The 20,868-nt window shown below is 40.7% G+C and overlaps 1 protein-coding gene across 4 annotated transcripts in view; it reads right to left on the reverse strand.

Annotated features, from left to right (window-relative positions):
- The window catches only part of SLC9A7 (solute carrier family 9 member A7), a 138,232-nt gene that overhangs the window by 77,608 nt on the left and 39,756 nt on the right, over positions 1-20,868 (reverse strand). For 3 of the 4 annotated variants that reach the window (XM_075590588.1, XM_075590589.1, XM_075590587.1), the window contains exon 2: positions 3,422-3,621. In XM_075590588.1, the coding sequence (XP_075446703.1) occupies positions 3,422-3,621 (200 nt within the window). Of the gene's footprint in view, positions 1-3,421; positions 3,622-8,212; positions 8,223-20,868 lie in introns of those variants that run through there. The other variant, XM_075590590.1, reaches the window with a different exon arrangement.

Genomic DNA, 20,868 nt, shown 5'->3' on the forward strand with positions numbered 1-20,868 from the left:
CTCCGATTTGTTCCTGCAAGTCTACTGGACATGTGGCAAAAATAACAAGATCATCTTCAAATGGTAGGTGACTCAAATATTCACTGTTGATTTTGATTCCATATTCTTCCCAATTCAACGTCTTGCACAATTTAAGAGTTACGGTGATAAGCTTTGGTGACATGGTGTCTCCCTGTCGCACTCCTCTGCTGGATTATGACCAATGTTATTTGTGTTCGTGTACAAATTCAACTTCAACTATTTTTATAAGTACACAGTCTTTTAGTGTTGATCCATTGTGTTGTTTGAGAGCGATGATTTACTTCGTCCCATTTATAAGTCGCTGCTTTGTTTTCTTTAAGCTTTTTTTTTATTTTCATCTTCAACAGTCTTCTTCACCAAATCACAGTTGCATTTTCTTTCATCAATTATAAGTTTGCCGATCGTCTTGCATAGTTCTGCATGTCCAATCCCTGTTCTTGAGTTTTCGGATTATTTAATTTCTTGTAATTTCTTCAGTAACTGCTTTGTCTCATTTGACATTTTCCTATCCTGTTTTTGTTAGCAATTCCTACAGGTTTTTTGGCGCTTTCCACTGCAAGCTTCATAAGGTCTTCATTCCTCTTTATTAAAGGGACCCATGCATTTGCAGGCATCCAGAAGCAATTTTTCAGGTCCAATTGAAGTTCTTTGCCATTACAGCAAGGCCCCGCTTTTCGGCGATCCGCTGATACGGCGGTACCGAGAAGGGGGCCGCCATGTCTGCGCATGCGCAGAACGGGGAAGTCAAGGGTCGCGCATGCGCAGAACGGGCGGTTGACGAGGGTGAGAATGCTCAGAACAAAGGTTGCGCGCCAAACGGTGGTTGCGCACGCGCAGAAGGGGGGAAATTGCCGGTTTGCGCATGCGCACACGCCAAAAATCGCCGGTTACGCTTTCCCGCGATTTTTGCTTTGCGGCGGGCCCTTACAACGGAACCCGCCACATGCCACACACAACAGCCACAAGGGGGTGCTATCAAATTATTTGCATGTTTTGATACAGTGCCAAATAAATTAATTCTTTGGTATTAGGGGATACCTTTTTATTTGGTCAAAACAATTGATATTTTAGGACAAGCTTTCAAGAGTTTACTCTCATCCTCAGGGCAGCAATACTGAAACGAGGTCATGAGTTTAACACACATGGAAAATACAAGATAATCTAAAACAGATGAAGTAGAGATGGCAGAGGGAGTAGCAAACAGACAGGGCAATAAATGGATGGAAGGGATAGTGAGAAATGTATACAGCATGTAGGACCATACATTAATCATCAGTGTGAGGAGGAGGTGCGGCAGAAGGGGCGCTATTCTAAAATTAAATGGAGTCAGGGAGAAAGAAGAAAAGATCCTGATGGGGTGTAAGAATCCCCATCAGTATTAAGTCCTCTTTTTTTTAGTGTCAAAGATGTTCATCATTTTGAGTTCAAATGTTTCCCGTTCTAGTGTTTTTAAACATTCTGTTGGGGATTGTGATTTTTAAATCATTTATGGAATGATCTGGCTGTGACAAGTGGTGTCCCATTGGAGTGCAGTATCTTCCTTCTTCGTGGTTTGTTATTGTGTGTCTGTGTAGGTTTGTTCTGGTTTGAAGTTTTTCGCTGGTTTCCCCAATGTAACATCCTTGGTCACTTTTGCTGCATTGAATCATATACCTGGATGTGAACAGTATGATCCTTTAAAGCAGCAGTCCAAGCTGCGTCCCCCATCCCCCCCTTTAATATGTGCATCAATACAATCCACACAATAAGTACTTGGCTAAATTGCCAATCGATCTGTTCTCCTGTGATCGATCGGCATAGATTTGGCTCGGGGGTTCACTAAATGGCTGCAGAGGAGTATTCTGCAGTCAGTGGAACGCATTTGCATATTAACATGACAAAGTTCTGTGGGGAAGATCATGTGACCAGGCAGTCACTAGATACAAATGGTGCACTGCTAGAGAGAGGGCAGGGCTCAAAAAGGGGTGTGGCAGAGCCTGTTTCAGAAGAGGAAGGGGATGTTATTATTATTACGTGACTTTGTAATAGGTTGCTATAGAAACAAAAAATGCTTGTTACATTATAATACATGAAAAATTTCAGCGTTTTTAAAAAAAATTTTAAATGCTACAAGTATTTTCTCATAGTACAGAACTGATATAAAACACACATGTAGGATATTGCTTGGTTTGCAGCTTTAACATTGAATGTTTTATTTTTGTGACTGGCTCTGGGCTCTTAGCATATATGTTTACGAAGTTTGCAGCGTGTGATGTTCCATGGCCTTGTGCCATTCTCGGCATCCACAAAACGAAGAGCAAGGGAAAGGCAGATTTGTTGATAATAATAATATTATTATTAAAAAGGTATCACCTAATACAAAAGACCTCATTCATTTTTTTTATCACACCTGGACTAACCCAGCCATTTCTATTTAACTCCTGTTTTAACATGAATAATTAAACTTTTCAAGCCAATAAAAGGAAACAATGTGGAAAGAATAAGAATGTGTCTTAGTCCCTACAAATTATCATCCAACATAATCCTTACAAAAGGCAAATGGATCCATTAGAGGAGGTCACATTAAAAATCAGCAGTCAAATTGAATGTTATGAGATACCAGAAATGTGTGATGCTGGAGGGCACAAACGGGCTTAAACACGTACATTTATGTGCCAAACTCCAATGTTTCGGTAGAACTGAGCAACCTATATCAAGGTGCCAACTATAAAAAAGGTACCATAATTAATATATATATATATATATTTTATTTTATTTATATAGCACCAACAATATACTCCGTGCTTTACAATAGAAAACAGGGAATGATCATATATAATAAATGCAAACAAATACAAAATCCTGCAACAGGAAAGGGAATCTCTGCCCCAAATCTAAGCGAGTCAAAGTACTTGTTGGTGAAGTATTTTGTCTATAGTGATGGCATCATCCCTATATTAATTTAAAAACAAGAAATACTTTTTCATCTTAGATATATAGATGTGTGCGTGCGCGGACACAATCTACATACAAGTGTTTATATACATACCAAGAGGAAAAAGTATTTATTGTTCTCAAATTAATAGTGAAAATGCCATCACTGTAGACTAAATATTCCACCAATAAAGTATCTCTACTGTGACCAACATTTTAGGTGAAATAAGAATGCTATAGTTGTTATTAAGCCATACACAAAAAGTTTCTTTAGAGAAAATTAAATGCCAAAGCCCACACTCCTGTTTGTGTTACTGTGCAAACTACTTCGCGCTGAAGCGGTTTGCAGCTTTTTTATTAGGAACTTCACTTGGGAAAATCAAATTGTGTTTTTTGGTTTCCTTCAATAATGCATTCTCCTGAAGATGGTATAAAGGTGACTTGTAAGTTACTTTAAGCTAATATATTAATATATGTTTTCACCTACTTTTCTCAACATGTCATTCTGCTCCACATTCTGTATTTTCTCTGGGTTGATTTCACCCTTCAAGGTATATTCAAAGAACTTGCCGCTGACGTTGACGAGCAGCGTGGAGAAGGCCCGGTTTTCTTCAGCACAGCTGATAGGTTTGTCGTGGCCGCTGGTGGAAGGTGTTCCATATCTTATAATGAGCCCGACGATTAGCCCTGGAAAACACAGAGAACTTGTGTGAAGTATCAACAGCTATTGGTGACAATGCACTATTAAATATATTTTATCATAACATTAAAAAAAAATAAAGAGGATTCATGCAGTTGTATAATTCTGCCTTAATTCATTTAATCGTTTTCCAGGATTTGAAAAAACGACTTAATAAAATCAGTTGAAAATCTTTGACAAAATAATTGTACTAGAGAATAGCGGATACAGTGGAGCGCGGTTCCTGCACCTTTTTTCAGACCATGTGCTACATTTTATAGCATTATTGGGATAATATTTTTTTTTTAAAAACCCACACATTTTTATAAACTTTATCAAAAACGCTTACAATGTAATAATTATTTACAAAAATAGCAGATTCAAAATGATTTTGAAATGTGAATAACTATATTATTGCGCCCATCACAGAATAATTCTCCCCTCCCCGTCCCATCCTCACGTCAAAGTTCCTTCACATTTTGTTCTAGAAACAAAAAGGCAGAGTGTGTGTGTGTGGTGTGTGTGTGGTGTGTGTGTGGTGTGTGTGTGTGGTGTGTGTGTGGTGTGTGTGTTAGTTATGTAAATGCTCCAGCATGCACGTTCAGCTACACAGCATTGGAGATTTATCTGTAGCATATATTACTTAAAATGAAGAGGTCGCATCAAAGCTTCCCCCCCCCCCCCAAAAAAAGGACCAAGTACTCTAGAGCCCAAGCAAAACAGTGATTTTGCAGGTTTCTGTATTTTGGCCAAAGCGGTAAAATACATAGCTAGTTTAAACATGCACAAAAAAAACAGAGATACTGATCTGCCTTTATTAGAGTTTATTATTAAATCACACATTCCTCAGTTTGAACGTGAAGGATCTCTGGGGCTTATGCAGAGAGGAACGTTATTTAATGTGATAACGGCAGGAAAATAGCCACAGAATTGGAGTAAGTTATGGGCGTATGCTGAAAGCTGCGTTACCTCTTTTTTCTGATGAGATTCAAAATTGCCAAGTTTTTCTGGCTAGATTGAACTCGCTATAATATAGGGCAGAATGGCGAGTTGCAGTGCATCTATGCTACCTGCATACCACCCTATTTTAACATGGCGAATTTACCAATCTCGCCACGTGTTTGGCAATTTTTAAAGTAAAGAAACCTGCTGTGGCGAATTTTATGAATCTCTCCATGTTCTCTGCAGGACAAGCTTCTCTGGTGCGTATTTTCGCCAAAAGATGGCGCTATTTCCCTTCTCTATCCTCTCTGCATAAGCCCCATTGTGTTTGAAAAGGATGGACCTAAGAGATGCATTACCGTATGTTGTGAAATATAGCCATCTGCGATATCATGTGTCATTTAATGATAAACCGAAAGTGGATGGAGACTCGCGCATAGTAACTCTGCCTTTCCAGATCTCTAATACAGTTGAGGGAAACTTGCTTTTTTCAAGTGGTCTTTTTACTTTATTAATACAAAAGTGGTGTACCATGGAACAGCTGACGGACTCATGCCTCAATTCTGCAGACCAAACACATGCAAACTATTGTATACATACAGATACATCTGCACTTAATTACTAAACTGCTTGCAGTTACCCAATACTTTTCTTTAACAGAAACACAATAGCACATAATACCAAGCAGCTAAATATTTAATTCCCAGTGAAACAAGTTCCAGAACCTGAGCACCGTAAAATGGGAGGATAACGTGGCAGGTGAGCAAACTATAAGCCTTTAACCCTACACTTTGCAATAAATGTCATCCATTCGTACTTGTTCATGTTTCAGATGGTGTCGTGTTGCTGAACAAGATGTCACTGACCCTTTGGCAAGTACTTTTTTTGTCTTCAACTCTATTAAAGCAGCAGTCCAAGCTGCCAGTTGTTTTATTTTTATTTTCCCCCCCTCTAATATGTGCATCAATACAATCCACACAATGATAAGTAATTAGCTAAGTTGCCGATCGATTGGCGAATATTCAGCTCGGGGGTTCACTAAATGGCTGCAGAGGAGTATTTACTAAATATCACAGATCTGCGACGATTTACAAATAAATCTTTGCAAATGTTACAATCATGGAAAATAGCTGAAGCGCTCAAATGCAGGTATATCTAAAAATGATAATAAGCCAGACCACTATACCAGGGTACTAACAATTGATATAGTACCTATTGTGTCATATAATGGGTACTATCCTCCTGAAGACAGGTGGTGTGTGGTGCAACCCACTCACCATTTGTCTCATCGGCAGGTTCCCCTGAAAAATATGCAAATACTCACATCCTGGTAGGGCAGGCAGGCAAGCTGTGCAGCTACTCAATGCAATACAGGGAAAAGGGAGACCAAAAAGCGCACCAGCACAAACGGAGCAGGAAGAAACCAGAACAAAAAAATGATTAAAAGGGCACTTTAATGTGGCAAAAGACCCATCCAATGCATTTCGAACGTCGCAGCGTTCTTTTTCAAGGATATAGATGAATAAGAACGCTGCGACGTTCGAAATGCATTGGATGGGTCTTTTGCCACATTAAAGTGCCCTTTTAATCATTTTTTTGTTCTGGTTTCTTCCTGCTCCGTTTGTGCTGGTGCGCTTTTTGGTCTCCCTTTTCCCTGTATTGCAAATGTTACAATCAGACAGAATTAAATGATGCTAAAAAAATACTCAATTGTGATGGTGCAAGTGTCAGATATTCATCAGCCGAATGATGAGATGGGTCACAATATTGTAGGCACTTCGGGGATAAAGTTATGACAATGTTTTTACACTCAGGCTCTTTATAATGCAAAAAAAAAATCTGAAACAGTAATTAGGGAGTAATGAGAGGGATCTAAGAACATGCCAAGAAGCTCTGCTTATTCAGTCCCAATGCAGGGACTTTTAGAATAAAAACCATGCATTTGAGATATGAATTTGGAATTCACCATGGTGGGTGTGTTATGCCAATTACACACATGGATTCCCATAGTTCAAACTTCAAGCCTCTCTGAAGGAACCAGACATTGTTATGTGGCAATGTATCTTACATTTTCCTGTTTTCCCCCTATTTTATGAAAAGGTCTGCATGTTTCTTGTAATATTATTTTTCTGTAACCAAGCACTGTACTACTTTTGTATATTAAATCTAAAATGTAATAAATATGGTCTTTGGGCTCCAATTGAACTTTGCACGTTTTGAAGAGAGCAATTGGATTTTCGGACACATTTTGCAAGAATACATTTTTTTTGTGCGCCAATTTCATATTTTTCTTAGTAAATAAGGACCAAAACCTCTGAAAGTAGAAATCGTACTATTCTTGGTGGTGGCAGCATTTGAAGGTTATTTGTGTGACGGATTGAGGGGGTAATATGACTAATTTGAGGGATCCTGCAGGGGAAAAAAAAAGTAGGTCAGCTAAATCAATGGTTCACCCTTCCCTCCCACTGCTCACGCCGGCCCCCTTACCTTGTCTCCAGTGTCAAATGACGTCGCAAGATCATGTAACATCACTGACGCCACGTTACTCAGCGGCGTCATTTGACGTGGCACCCGAAGCAGTCAGTGACAAGGTGGGGGGAGGAGGGAAGGGATGGGAAACTAACAAAGACCTTGCGCGGTCCCCCCGGCATTTAATTTAAATGCTTTGGTAAAGAGTGCAGGGCCTCTGTAGGCGCCATACCTCAACTCCTCCCCGAAAATCTCACCCACCCAGTTTGCGCACCCCATAGCTAGATAACGGTGTGTATTAACCCTGGTCACATATACAAGTCACATGCTCACAGATGTGCCGTTCGTGACACTACTGTACAGTACTGTGAATACAGCTTAAAACAATGAAAATAAACATGCAGGGTGACCTACAAAGAGTACAAGAAAATGTTTGTATGGTGTATATTGTGTCATTATATGAGTCACCTAGAAAAGTTTACTTTCATCTTCCAGTCCGGTTTATCTAGTACTTCTTGTCTAGGTTTCATTATTGAATTGAAACTTCTTTAGCGCCACTTCTGAGATGAGAGCAAATCCCTGGCAGTAAATGGATTGCATGGTGACGGAAGTGATGACACTGCTAGCAGAAGAGGCCATCAACAACGTCAGTAGTTATCTGGAAAACAGTGCGGGGGGGGGGGGGGGAAGGGAGAGAGAATCTCTCTCTCTCTCTCATGCACAGCACCACGTTTGGCAAAACCCAAACACAGCATATCAGCACAAACACATCATACAAACTGTCAAGCACGGTGGTGGAGGGGTGATGATTTGGGCTTGTTTTGCAGCCACAGGACCTGGGAACTTTGCAGTCATTGAGTCGACCACGAACTCCTCTGTATACCAAAGTATTCTAGAGTCAAATGTGAGGCCATCTGTCCGACAGCTAAAGCTAGGCCGAAATTGGGTCATGCAACAGGACAATGATCCCAAGCACACCAGCAAATCTACAACAGAATGGCTGAAAAGGGGTGCTAAGCTTTAGCACATCTCAGCTCCCATTCACACGAGTAAAGGTGTGCTAAAACTTTGCACTTCTGGATCTGGGCCTCAGTATCTTTCACCTACTTAATATCTGTACCGTGTACAATGACTAAGCAAGAAGATACAGTAGCACACTGTGAAATAACCAATTCCCTTTTTGTTCACCATAAATCATAGTGATATGCTCAAGAGATCATACTGTAGCGGAATAAGAAAATATATGCCTAGCTTATTATACAGTGCCATACATTTGAATACCCATGGGTGGACTTATGGTGACTGCAGTATTTAGTTAAAAATGCATGTGAACAAAATACATATTAACCAGTACAGGTGGTCCCTCTGTATCCGACGGCCCGCTTTCCGTCGAATGCCTTATCTGATGCCGTATAAAGCAGTCCGCTGGACTATTAACGTCGGAACCACTTATTCAACGGTCACCGCCGCTGATTAACATGGACCCGCAATCCGACGGTCTGTTAACCGACGGCGGTTTGCAGGACGCATTCAGTCGGCTAAGCAGCACCGGCTGAATAATAATTTGTGCTCATGCAAACCTAGCTGTATGTATGTAATAAAGTTTCCCAGTATAGAAAAACGGATGCCCCAGAGTTCCCAAAAAGAGAACATGTGCATTGCAACCAAAGTCTGCAGCTATCATATACAGTATGCAGATGAATAATTAGACAGAGAACAAATACAAGTGTATAGCAAAAGGCTGTACTAGTTGCAACCACACTGTTCGGTCCTGCGTGTTCCTCTGGAGAGGACTACGGCATATGCACAGATGAGGAGCTGTTTGTTAGTAATTGCTTTTACTTTACCACCATCAAATCTTGTTAAGTGGAACTTGTGCTTTAATAGCAATTCACAGCGTAAATGTGCCAACATATAAACGCAGATCAATGGAAATAGCTCATGAAACCCCAGGCTAGAGATAAAAAGAATGGCAGGGGATTGGGGAACAAGAATATCAGATAACTACAAAGAATAATGATGACCTCCAGAGAAGTGGACTGAATGCTGTGTAACTGGGTGAGCTAGAAGCAGGATGCCCGCAGCGAGTCTTGGTAATGTGGGCGGTCTGCTGATTTATGACACATATTGAAGTTTTCTGGCCTAGGAATATGTAAGAAGATGAAGCAACACTTGGAATTCCTTGATCATTTATTTTAACCTTGTGTTGTATAATGGCAGATCTGCAAAGGGGAACATTTGACCTATGCCACTTCATCTTATTACCTGTCTAAAGTTTACCCTAATTCTAAACACATGCAGTTTAACACACACACTAACACACACACACACTAACACACACACACACTAACACACACACACACTAACACACACACACACTAACACACACACTAACACACACACTAACACACACACTAACACACACACTAACACACACACTAACACACACACTAACACACACACTAACACACACACTAACACACACACTAACACACACACACACACACACACACAAAAGGGAAACCAAGAAGTGGCACCTACTTAATTCTAAACGTACATAAATGGGTCTGAGGTAACTATGATGAACTAATAGACTAATAAATGTTAAAATTTGAGTACAAAAAAAAATCAAATATAACAATAAACATCAACTAATATAAAAAATATATACGAAAATGCTAAAATATATTCAAATGAATTAAACAAGGATATAAAATAATAAAAATTAGATGATACAAAAACCAGTCCCAGAACACTGTCCTCCACAGTCTTTGCAGCCTGTTTGGGGGGGAACACCTCTCCCTTGGAGATATCTAAAAGAAAAACAAACAAAAAACCGGCGCACTCAGTGTAGTAAGGTTATAAATTTATATGGAACTGGAATTAAAATATGAACTGCGCACTCACAAACAAATCAGATAATTTTGCATGTATGATATGAGATAAATACTCAATCGCCAACAACTGTAGCAGGGTCCCAGCTGAGCCTCTGGTGTAGAACCAGTGTCCCGTCTCTGTACAGGGGCCGATGATCGTGGCAAACACTCTGTGTACCGGAAGTAGGTTGCGTGCACCAAGCACCTAGCGCTTCCCCTCTGCTGTTAGATGTTCGTCTCACCACAGGGAACCTCCGGATCAGCTTTGTTACTTCCACCATAGGAAGCGTTGCAGTTGTAGTCCGCCCAGATGACAAAGGGCTGAGCTTCTCCGTTTGCACGTGATTTGCTAGCAGTTAAATATGTATAATAATATACAATGTATACAATAATGTACTCCAAATAACACGCCCTATGCGTTTCGTCTTGTGGACTTCATCAGGGGTCTTGGCGATTGAGTATTTATCTCATACATGCGATATTATCTGATTTGTTTGTGAGTGCGCAGTTCATATTTTAATTCCAGTTCCATATAAATGTATAACCTTACTACACTATGAGTGCGCCTGTTTTTTGTTTGTTTTTCTTTTAGATAGATAGATATCTATCTATCTATATCTCTATCATCATTTTAGAAGTACAGTAACAAGAAATAAAAACTAGGTTTGAGTTTTCTTCACATAAAAAAGCAACAGGTGACCTTACTAATACTGCAGATGTAGGGACACCCTCTCATAAAACACACTTATTCAAAATGGTAACGTTCAGTGCTGGAATTTCTATTTAAAGAAGAATAAAGCTTTCTCAACACGCAGGCAGAGGGAAAGCTCCTGGAGCAGTAGACTCGAGTAGCGTTGCCATTGTTCCTATTTCTGCACGAATCTGGAGTTACACACCACTCCAGTGATTCATCCCTTCACTCCAGAACCAGGAGATCTTCGTCAATCTCCCTTCCGCTTTGTGAGGAGAGTCAGCTTGTGGTATTACTTAGGAAGAGCAATTGGCCAGAGTCCAGAAATTCCTAGGGAAGTTAACACATATTGCTGAACCTTGCTAGTTAATACATGTACCAAGCTGTAGACGCAAGAACGTGATGCTATTTTTATATGTGCCCCAATAAAAGTTACATACAAAGTAATAACCTAAATCCTTGGAGTTGTGTGTCTAAGAGATGTGGAACATTGGTCTGCTCAACCAGGGTACAATGTATTAGGTTATGGAAGGGGAGGCCATGGCACCAAGTCAGATCTCTAAGACTGCGTCCATAGAAGGGCAGACCGCGCTGATGTGTCCGCACGCTGCGCGATCAGACTGCCTAAAGGCAGTGATCGCGTCTATACAGCGTGCGGAAGCGGGCACGCGATGCGCGTGAAATCAGTAAAAACTGATTTCTCGTGCGATAGGGCGGTCATTTGAGCGGTTCGCCCAATGAGGCCGAACCAGCTCCGTGACGTCACTGACCCGCCCGTAGACACGCCACCGGACGGTGCGCGAACAAAGGCCAGGGAAAGCACCCGCTTTCCCTCAGCCTCCGCGTGCTTCCGCACGGCTGCTGTGTCTATGGACATAGCCTTATGCCCTTTGGTCATCTATACAAATATAGACATATATACTCACACAACAACACACTGTTTAGCAAGGTTCCAGAGAGCACAGAGGCACAGGATGTTGAAGTCTTTAAACCCAGTACTGTATTTATTTATAGTCCAGTCCTGGAGATTAAACGACCGTTTAGGAACCTACACTTGTGTGCCGTCACCATGTTCCACAGACTATAAATTCTCTACTTGAGTTATTGACTGGAGTTACTACAGCATAGGAATTGTATCTCCATACTCATTACTGGTTAAAGTCCATAAAACCAGGAGACACTCATAGATTTTATGTTCCCTAGCACCAGCAAATGCCATGATTCAGAGTACAGCTCTGAGGCATACATATGAAACACCATTTAACGGTCTAAAATATATAAGTATAAAAAAAAAAAACCAGCAGAGATGTTATAGCTTGGTGTTTGCTTTCAATTTATAAAACATATTTAGAAAAAATTGCAGCTTTACTAAATTGTAAAAATCATGTTTAACAGCCCGTGAATTGCTAAATATTTGTATGCTTAAAGCATAAATGTATAGGTTTCCAAACAGCTCATTATTGCAACAAAAAACATGAGCTTTAAAAAAGGTGCATTCACAAATATAATAAAAAGTACTGTCTAATGACGTAACCTTGTAATAGTTTATACTGCTGCGGCGCATCTGAGTCTAACACATCGCCGGTTTTTCCCTGGTTTTTCCTGGAATGCGACGCACTTCACCTGGAGCATGCCGCATTCATTTTGCGTTCTCAGCCACGGGTCATGCGCGGTTGACGCGTTTATTGAGAATGGTTCGGATTTAATAGGTTGCAATTCTTCGCTTGTCCGCCAGATGGCAGATATTCATGAATTGTAATGCGCATGCGCTTCAGTCATGTGTCAACTTGCAGGTGTTTCGTGTAAAAAAGATACCACAGTGTGCTATTGTAACTTGGCCTTGAGACTGAAGGAAGAGGTTGCAAAAATGTATCAATTTAGGCTTTTCATATTAAAGAAAGACAAAGACCAGTTTCGGTTACAGTATTCTCCAGAGACCCGCCCACCATGAGTGTTCAAGTGCAGCCTGCTTTCCAAAAACCCAACAGAAGTTACGCGTATTTGATATGGGCCGCGATTAATGCAACAGAGGATAAGATGGCAACAGTTGTTCAAATGTATCAGTATTTTATCGAAAACTATGACTTTTACAAATTTTCGCCAGCTCCTCAAACGTGGAAGCGTGCAATAAGGAAAAGGTTATGTAGCGATCCCTGTTTTTATCGTATTGAACCACAATTGTTGGAGGGTATTGGTGTGTATCACCGGCTTTTTCCTGTGTCTATGATCATGATGACGGCAAAAGGCGACGGGTCGTGTTAAAACCAACTAAGAAACGACAGTCGCTGCCAAGCAATGCACCAGCAACGGCTTCCAATGACGGTCCCACCGTCAGTGACAACCCTTGCTGTCTATCCAGCAAGCCTGAGCTGGATTTCGCGTGCAGTTTCGATCAAACTTGCATGTACCTAAGCAATTTCCAGCCTCATCAGCTGACTACAGGTGGACTAGTCCCGCTGCAAACTATCGACGTGGATGATCAAGAACACTGGACTGGCAGTGGCCCGGCGCCGGCGCCAGCTGAATGGGAAATTCTATGGTGAGTATTGTTGCCGTATTATTTTCTGTGGTTTTTTATTTTGACAATGCAGTATCAATATCGGTGCGATTCGAAAGTCAAGCGATTCTCCTATAAGCAATATTATTGGCTGAGCGGCTTCTACAGTACTGTGCTGCAGATACTGAACAATTGGTGGAACGCCAGGCGCATGCGCATTGGAACCTTCTTGAAACGCATATGCGTGTCATGACATCGACGGTAGGCGCGTGTGAACAGGAGACGCCCCCCGAGAAAATTATTGGTGAGACTGGCTGGGAGCATCTTTAGGGGGCTGACCATTACAGTAAAACTTTTCTTTTTGTTTTTCCTCAGAAAAGAAAACGGCTAATGGAGGGATTTCTATGGCTAATACCGCTTTGTGTAACAATGCCTGCACATTGCTGAATCGGATTTAAAAAAACCACGTACCGGAGTCTACAGTTTAGTGGCCGTTGTTATTGATTAGGATAGAATACTGTACCGGAAACAGTATGCTGATGTTTTCCGGCCGTACAGTATACAATTCTTTTTTATATACAGTGTACTGTGTAATAAACCTGAAAAAATAAAAACTATGCATTTATTCTACATGTATTACAGTACTGTACATACAGTATGTGTCTTCTATACAGTGCCAGTACATACAGTACAGTACTGTATGTGTCTTCTATTTTTTTTAATACTCTTATACTGAGCATGCCTACAGTATACAGTGCAGTATGCCTCGACATTCTAGAAACACTATATTTTGTTACAGTAGCAAAGGAGCCAATGGAACAATGTAAAACAAATAAACATGTTCTTTTATTGGTGGAGTAAGTACAAAAACATTTATTTACAAATACTGTACAATGTAGAAACATTTTAAGTGCACAGCAATTCAAAACATCAACAGGTGTATGGTTTACTGCTACAGTTGTGAAAACATTTATGTCAGTCAGTATGGTTTACAGTCACATGTTTTAAAAACAAATTCTTTATTCATAAAATAAACAAAACGCAACATCTCCTTTATTAAAGAACGGCAAGTCAAAACATATACTGTACAGTGGGATGGTGTGCAAAACAGTCTGCACCAGTACAGTCCTGGAGGGCAGCAAACAGGGCGGGTTTTCAGGGTAACCTTTGAAAACCGTGCCTGTTTGCGGCCCTCAGGGACTGGAATTGTGCAGGTCCTGTGTGTGTGTACAGCAAGTTAAAACATTTCTGTATAAATACAAGTTAAAAAACACACAACAACATCTCCTTTATTTAAGTACAGCAGGTCAAATCATGTAGAGTACAATACAGTTCAGCACAACAGTATGGTCTTACCTGTGATTACAAAAAAAACTTTATTCATAAAATACAGTATACAAAAGAAACATCTCCTTTATTAAAGAAACATATACAGTACAGTGGGATGGTGCGCAAAACAGTCAGTCAGACCTGCACCACTACAGTCCTCGAGGGCAGCAAACAGGGCAGGTTTTCAGGACAACCTTGAAAACCGTGCCTGTTTGCGGCCCTCAGGGACTGGAATTGTGCATGTCCTGTGTGTGTGGACAGCAAGTTAAAACATTTCTGTATAAATTCAAGTAAAAAAACACACAACAACATCTCCTTTATTCAAGTACAGCAGGTCAAAACATGTACAGTACAGTACAATACAGTTCAGCACAACAGTATGGTCTCACAGAAAGTCCTCCACATTGTCCGTCCATGGCCGATTCCTTGCATGGCGCAAAACGCCATTAATGCAGTCTCGAACGCCTTTCATTACAGGATCTGTAATTGGATAAAAGCGCCGCATTTCATCCAGAATGTTCTTTCTTAAATTGGCAGGAAACGCCTTTTTTACGTGATTTCCTTCGTAGTTCACTTTGAAGGCCCAGTCGCAGTACAACGAGTAGGGAACATGGTGCTTAAAAAGTAACAAGGCATACTTGTGGGGTGCACCAGCACTCTTCACCCTATACTTCTCCCTGAGCGCCGGTCGCAGATCGCACAGGGTGATGTCGGGCACCGTATCAATGCGAGCGAATGTAGGTCTTTTGGGAGCGGGTGTGCTTGAGGCGACGGGCGATGGTAGGTTGTCTGGGAGGAAGCCTTCCTCCGGTCTTGGTCGCCGTGTTGTCTCCTGGCGTGGTCTTGACGGGGTTGTCATGTCCTCCTCAACGGCATACATGTACACTACATCTTCTGGTGGAGGGGGTGCGCTTGGTGATGGAAGGGGGTCGATGCTCCCATTCATCACATCCATCTCACCCCCCTGCTCCAGCGTCGGGGAAACAGGGGCATTAACACCGAGCAAATAATGTATACCCGCTATGTCATCCTTTATCTTCTCCATCCTTCGATCCATCCGTTGATCCATATGTATCATCCGTTGCTCCACATTTAGCATGGTCTCCAGAAGCAAATCTATCTTTGCTAGCACAATAGAGTTCCCGGGGAGATCCACAGTTATCCCATTCAGCATCCGGTCTAACGAGCTGCTTCTTGTGCATGGCATCTGGAAATCTGGGTGGATGGGTGCAACGGAGGATGAGATGGGGGTTCCATGGAGAGAAGCGGCAGCGACGTCGAAGAAGGGTGGAGGAGGTGACCTGTGGATATCCGGTAGAGGAGAAGCGTCAGCGTCGTCGAAGAGGGATGGAGAAAGTGACCTTTGGATTTCCGGGCAAGAAACAGAGTCGTCTAAGAGCAAAGGAGAAAGTGACCTGTGGATTTCAGAGGCAGCGTCGTCGGATAGAACTGGAGAGGATAGCCTGTGGGTTAACGGGAGGGCGGCGGCAGCGTCGAGGACGAGGGGTGGAGAAGACGGGCTGAAGATTTCCGGGACAGCGGCGGCAGAGTCGTCGAAGCGTATGTGAGGAAGTGGTCTGCGGATTCGATGGGTTGGCTGCCAATCGTTTTGTGTCGAGAGTACATCACCGTATATCTTCTTGACATAATAAGGCTGACGTCTATGAAAACCCTTAGCCTTTGGGGTCAGCAGAAGGTTTTCTTTATTGGCCTTAGCCTGTCGCTTTTGCCTTGGCGTGGAAATGGCAACTGCCTTTCGCTTTTTCTGCTTGACAGGCACGGCAGAGGCGATTTGGTTCCTGCGCCCGTAGAATCGGGGTTGATCCATGGAAGCAGATGGCATACAGTAATGCAGTATCTGGACATGGGCAAGTTCAGATAAAGATCATCGAGTGGTGGGCTATGCAAAGTGTGTAACCTTTTATGCATGGCAGCGAGGTACAGGTGTTTAAAGTGGGCGTACTCTAATGTGGGTCATTACCGTATAAATACACCATCCATTTTGTGGATTCACTGCACATTGAATACACATCGACTAAACATCGAATATACATTCTTGTGTTTGTATTTCGTTCTACTCGCAGCAATGGTTGTTAAAAAGATTTCCAAGGATCTCAGCATGCGAATTAAGGAGATGTACACGAGCGGACACTGAATTGCTGCTAGCCAACGCTGGTTAGCTACTTCTGGCCTCGTTGTGCCAGCAACCACCATGAGCTATCATGCACACGGAAAAAACAGAGACCGCAAAAGGGCACCAAGGGTAACTAACGCGTAAGTATATTTATACAACTTAAAAAATGTTTTCATTTTAATTTAAATCTAATATTTTTGTTATTTCTGTTGATTTATATTACAACAGTATATATATTTTGTATATTTATATCAGTACAGTATATATATTTTGTATATTTATATTTCAACAGTATATATATTTTGTATATTTATATTTATATCATTACAGTATATATATTTTGTATATTTATATTTATATCAGTACAGTATATATATTTATATCAGTACAGTATATATATTTTGTATATTTATATTTATATCAGTACAGTTTATATATTTTGTATATTTATATTACAACAGTATATATTTTTTATATTTATATTTATATTACAACAGTATATATTTTGTATATTTATATTTATATTTCAACAGTTTTATATTGCTGCATACTGTATTAATAGAACAATATATTGTATCCTCTTGATCTACTGTTTCTAATTTTTTTACTTACCGGAATGTTTTTCTGTACACTGTAGGGAGACAACTCTTCTGGTGGACAAAATAAGTGAGGAGAATGATGAGGAGTGCATTAAGGGTCAAATACACTCTGCAGGAACATCACAATCTCACTGTATCCGAGACCAGCATAAAGAAGATGAGATGCAGCATTGGATGGAAATATGGACGTGTGAGGTTAGTACTGGACAGTACAGGAGGTAAAAGTGTTGTTTAGGAAACTGTACCGCTAAAATTATGTATTCCTTGTCATTACAGAGCGTACCCCATGATACGGGACGCAAACAAAATCAAAAGAGTGGTCCAGGCCCAGGCATGGATTGACAGTGGGGAAACTTTCCAGGATTGCATCTTCACTGACGAGTCTACTGTGTCGCTGGAGAGATTTGCATTCCACAAAAAAGGCTGCATATCATTGAAGCCGCGGCCAAAACACCCCGTGAAGCTGCATGTGTGGGGTGCCATCTCTAGGCGTGGACCAGGATGCATTGTCATCTTTGAAGGTAAAATATATCAAATATAATTTAGCCTTATGCAATGTACTTTACTAGTGTAGCCTTACTGTATGCACTGTACTGTAATATTGTGCAGTTTTTTGAGCACTTTTCTTTTCTTGCTGTAGGAATCATGAATAAAGCTTTCTTCCAAGACAACATTGTCCCTGAGAATGGTCACCGCTCCTACCAGGACAACGATCCGAAGCACACCGCGTCAACAGCGCATATCCTTGAGCGCTGTATCAACTGGGTGAAGACGCCAGCGGAGTAAGTGCGGTAACCGTGTCTCATTTGTTTCCCACAGTTTTTACTGTGTACTGTATCTCTTAAACTAATTGTCCTTTTTTTCCAATGACAGATCGCCAGACTTCAATCCGATCGAAATGGTCTGGCATCAGCTGAAAGACCATATCCGGAAAGTAGCGAAACCCTCCAAAAAGGACGACTTGTTGAAAGGCATAATGAGTTTTTGGAACGATGTACTCACCGTGGAACGCTGCAATAAATATATAGACCATATTGCCACTGTGTTGCCCATTGTCATCGCGCGTAATGGGCAAGCATCAGGAAAGTAGTACTGTGTTGTAGTATTGTAAGTACAGTATGATACAGGTAAGTATGGAATAGATTTTTTCTTTCCCAATAGTCAGAGTATACAGTAGTTACAGTTTTTTCTTTACAGAGAGAGCAGCACCAGCCATCAGGTTACAGTACATAGTATTTAACAGTAGTCAGAGTATACAGTAGTTCCAGTATAGACTAGATTGACAGTACTACAGTAACTGCCTACTAACTGCTCAATTTTTTTCTTTCCAGAGAAAGCAGCACCAGCCATCTACAGTAGTACTACACATCACATAATGCCATAATACAGTACGCACATAACTGCACTAATTTTTTGTTTTCTTGTCGTTTCAGGAAAAAAGGGTGGCCTGGGGGGAGGTGGGGTTTTTTGTCCAGTCTAATCTGTTTGTACAGTAAAATGTACAGTATAAAACAGCAGTATTGATGTACACAAAACCTCTCCTCTCTAAATGAACTACTGTACTGTACACGGAATGAGGAACAAAATAAAGACGGAAAAATATATAATATTACTATGTATACTGTATATATATCATCACCTTGATAAAGGTCCCGTTTGCGGACCGAAACATTGGAATGATGTCTTGTTGAACAAATACATTATTTTTGACAACCATCTGGAGTGCTGCCTCTGATAATCGTCCACGTGCGGTATCGTATTGCCTATCTTTCTGTACAGGATTTGCACCCACTTTATTAGTCATTCAGACGGAGTGCCTATGGTTCTTTATTATATATGTATATATATATACATATATATACACACACACACACACACACACACACAGTATATATATATATATATATATATATATATATATATATATATATATATATATATATATATATATATATATATATATATTATACATTACAGTATATATATTATTAAATAATATTCTTATAAATGTGCATAATTCATGTTTCTCCATGTTTAACAAATGTTTTCTAAATGTTTATCCAATTTCAATCTGCCAGAAGAACTTACTAAAGACTGCATTATGTATTATTCATGATTATTTTTGTATTTTTTTGTTCCTGAAAAAATAAAATAAATATTTATTCACATTCCTGATAATCATAATCATTGACAACAACCACCCCCCCTCCCACCCCTACAGTATAAGAATGAATGACAAAACAACATGAATCAGTTAATGTTTTTTTTTACGCTCAATTCTCACAATGCTGTGCAAATCATATTTACATTTCAAATTCGAGAAGGGATTTTCCAAAGCGTTACCGTAAAAAAAACCTCAAAGGGTTGGGGGGGAGGGTTGGGTGAGTCATGTGCAGTAATCAGCTAGCTCCCATCTCAAAGAGGCTTAAAGTACACGCAGGCGCAGTGAAGCGATTGACGCTCGGCTAGGGACGGATTAAAAACACAATGACTAACTTCAGAAAATGAATGACTCTGTGGAGGTGTCTGTCGAAAAGAGTTTGTGTGTGCGTGGGGGAGGGATGAAGGGTTAGTTGTGCAGCAGTTCAAAGAAATTACATACTGTAGAGTAGAGTACAGTAATTTCAAAAGGCAGTTCATCATAATAATTTGATCAATAAACCCCCAAATACAACCCCCAAATACAGTACATAAAAAGCAAGTCACTTTATCTCCCTGTGCCTCAGGCACAAAAAACATAGATTGTGAGCTCCACGGGACAGGGACCTCTGCCTGCAAAATTTCTCTGGAAAGCGCTACTTACTGTATACTGTAACTAACAGCGCTATACAAAAACATGCTATTATTATTATTATTATAATATCAAGGTGATGCTCTGTGCAAATAAAATTCGAGAAGGGATTTTCCAAAACGTTGCCGTAAACAAAGCCTCAAAGCTCCCGTCTCAAAGAGAATTACACGCAGGCGCAGTGAGGCTTTGTACTGTAGCTCGGCTATGGACGGATTAAGAACACAATGGCAAGATTCAGAAAATTAACGACTCTGTGCAGAGGGGGGGTTGGGTGACTAATGCGCAGTAAGCAGCTAAGCTGCTAAATAGCTCCCATCTGAAAAAGGATCAAACGCAGGCGCAGTGAGGCTTTGAAGCTCGGCTATGGACGGATTAAGAACACAATGGCAAAATTCAAAAAATTAAAGACAGCCGCATGAAGTTCAAAGCTAAAGACATACTTTAATTTCAAAAGGCAGTTCATCATAATACACCCCCAAATACGTTGCGTAAAAAGAACACAAATCAACCATGTGCAGTCAAACGCACAGGGTCGCAGACAAAAGCTACAGCGCAGATTGAATATCGTAATACAGTAAGATGGTTTTTGCAGGCTTGTGGAGAAAATAAAAATAAAAAAATTACAATAAAAATTTTTTTTCACTCACTCAAGCAAGCAGTGGTGGGCGAAGTTGCAGGCGCATGCGCAGTAAATTCCTGCTGTCAAGCAGGAATGTGATTGAAACCAGACACACGTTCAAAGGAATGGTGTGGGAGAGATGTACTGCATTGTAGATAAGTTGAAATACCCTGCAGTGCAGTTAATTATCCTGAGCGAGGGGAGAGCGCTGTATATGCCGAAATGTGACACTGTTACAGTACAGTACACGCCTATGCGTTTCAACAATTTTCAAATGAGACATACTGTACTGTACTGCAGAACAGCAC

The sequence above is a fragment of the Ascaphus truei genome, chromosome 3, assembly GCF_040206685.1.
Source record: "Ascaphus truei isolate aAscTru1 chromosome 3, aAscTru1.hap1, whole genome shotgun sequence".
Taxonomy (NCBI): Eukaryota; Metazoa; Chordata; class Amphibia; order Anura; family Ascaphidae; genus Ascaphus; species Ascaphus truei.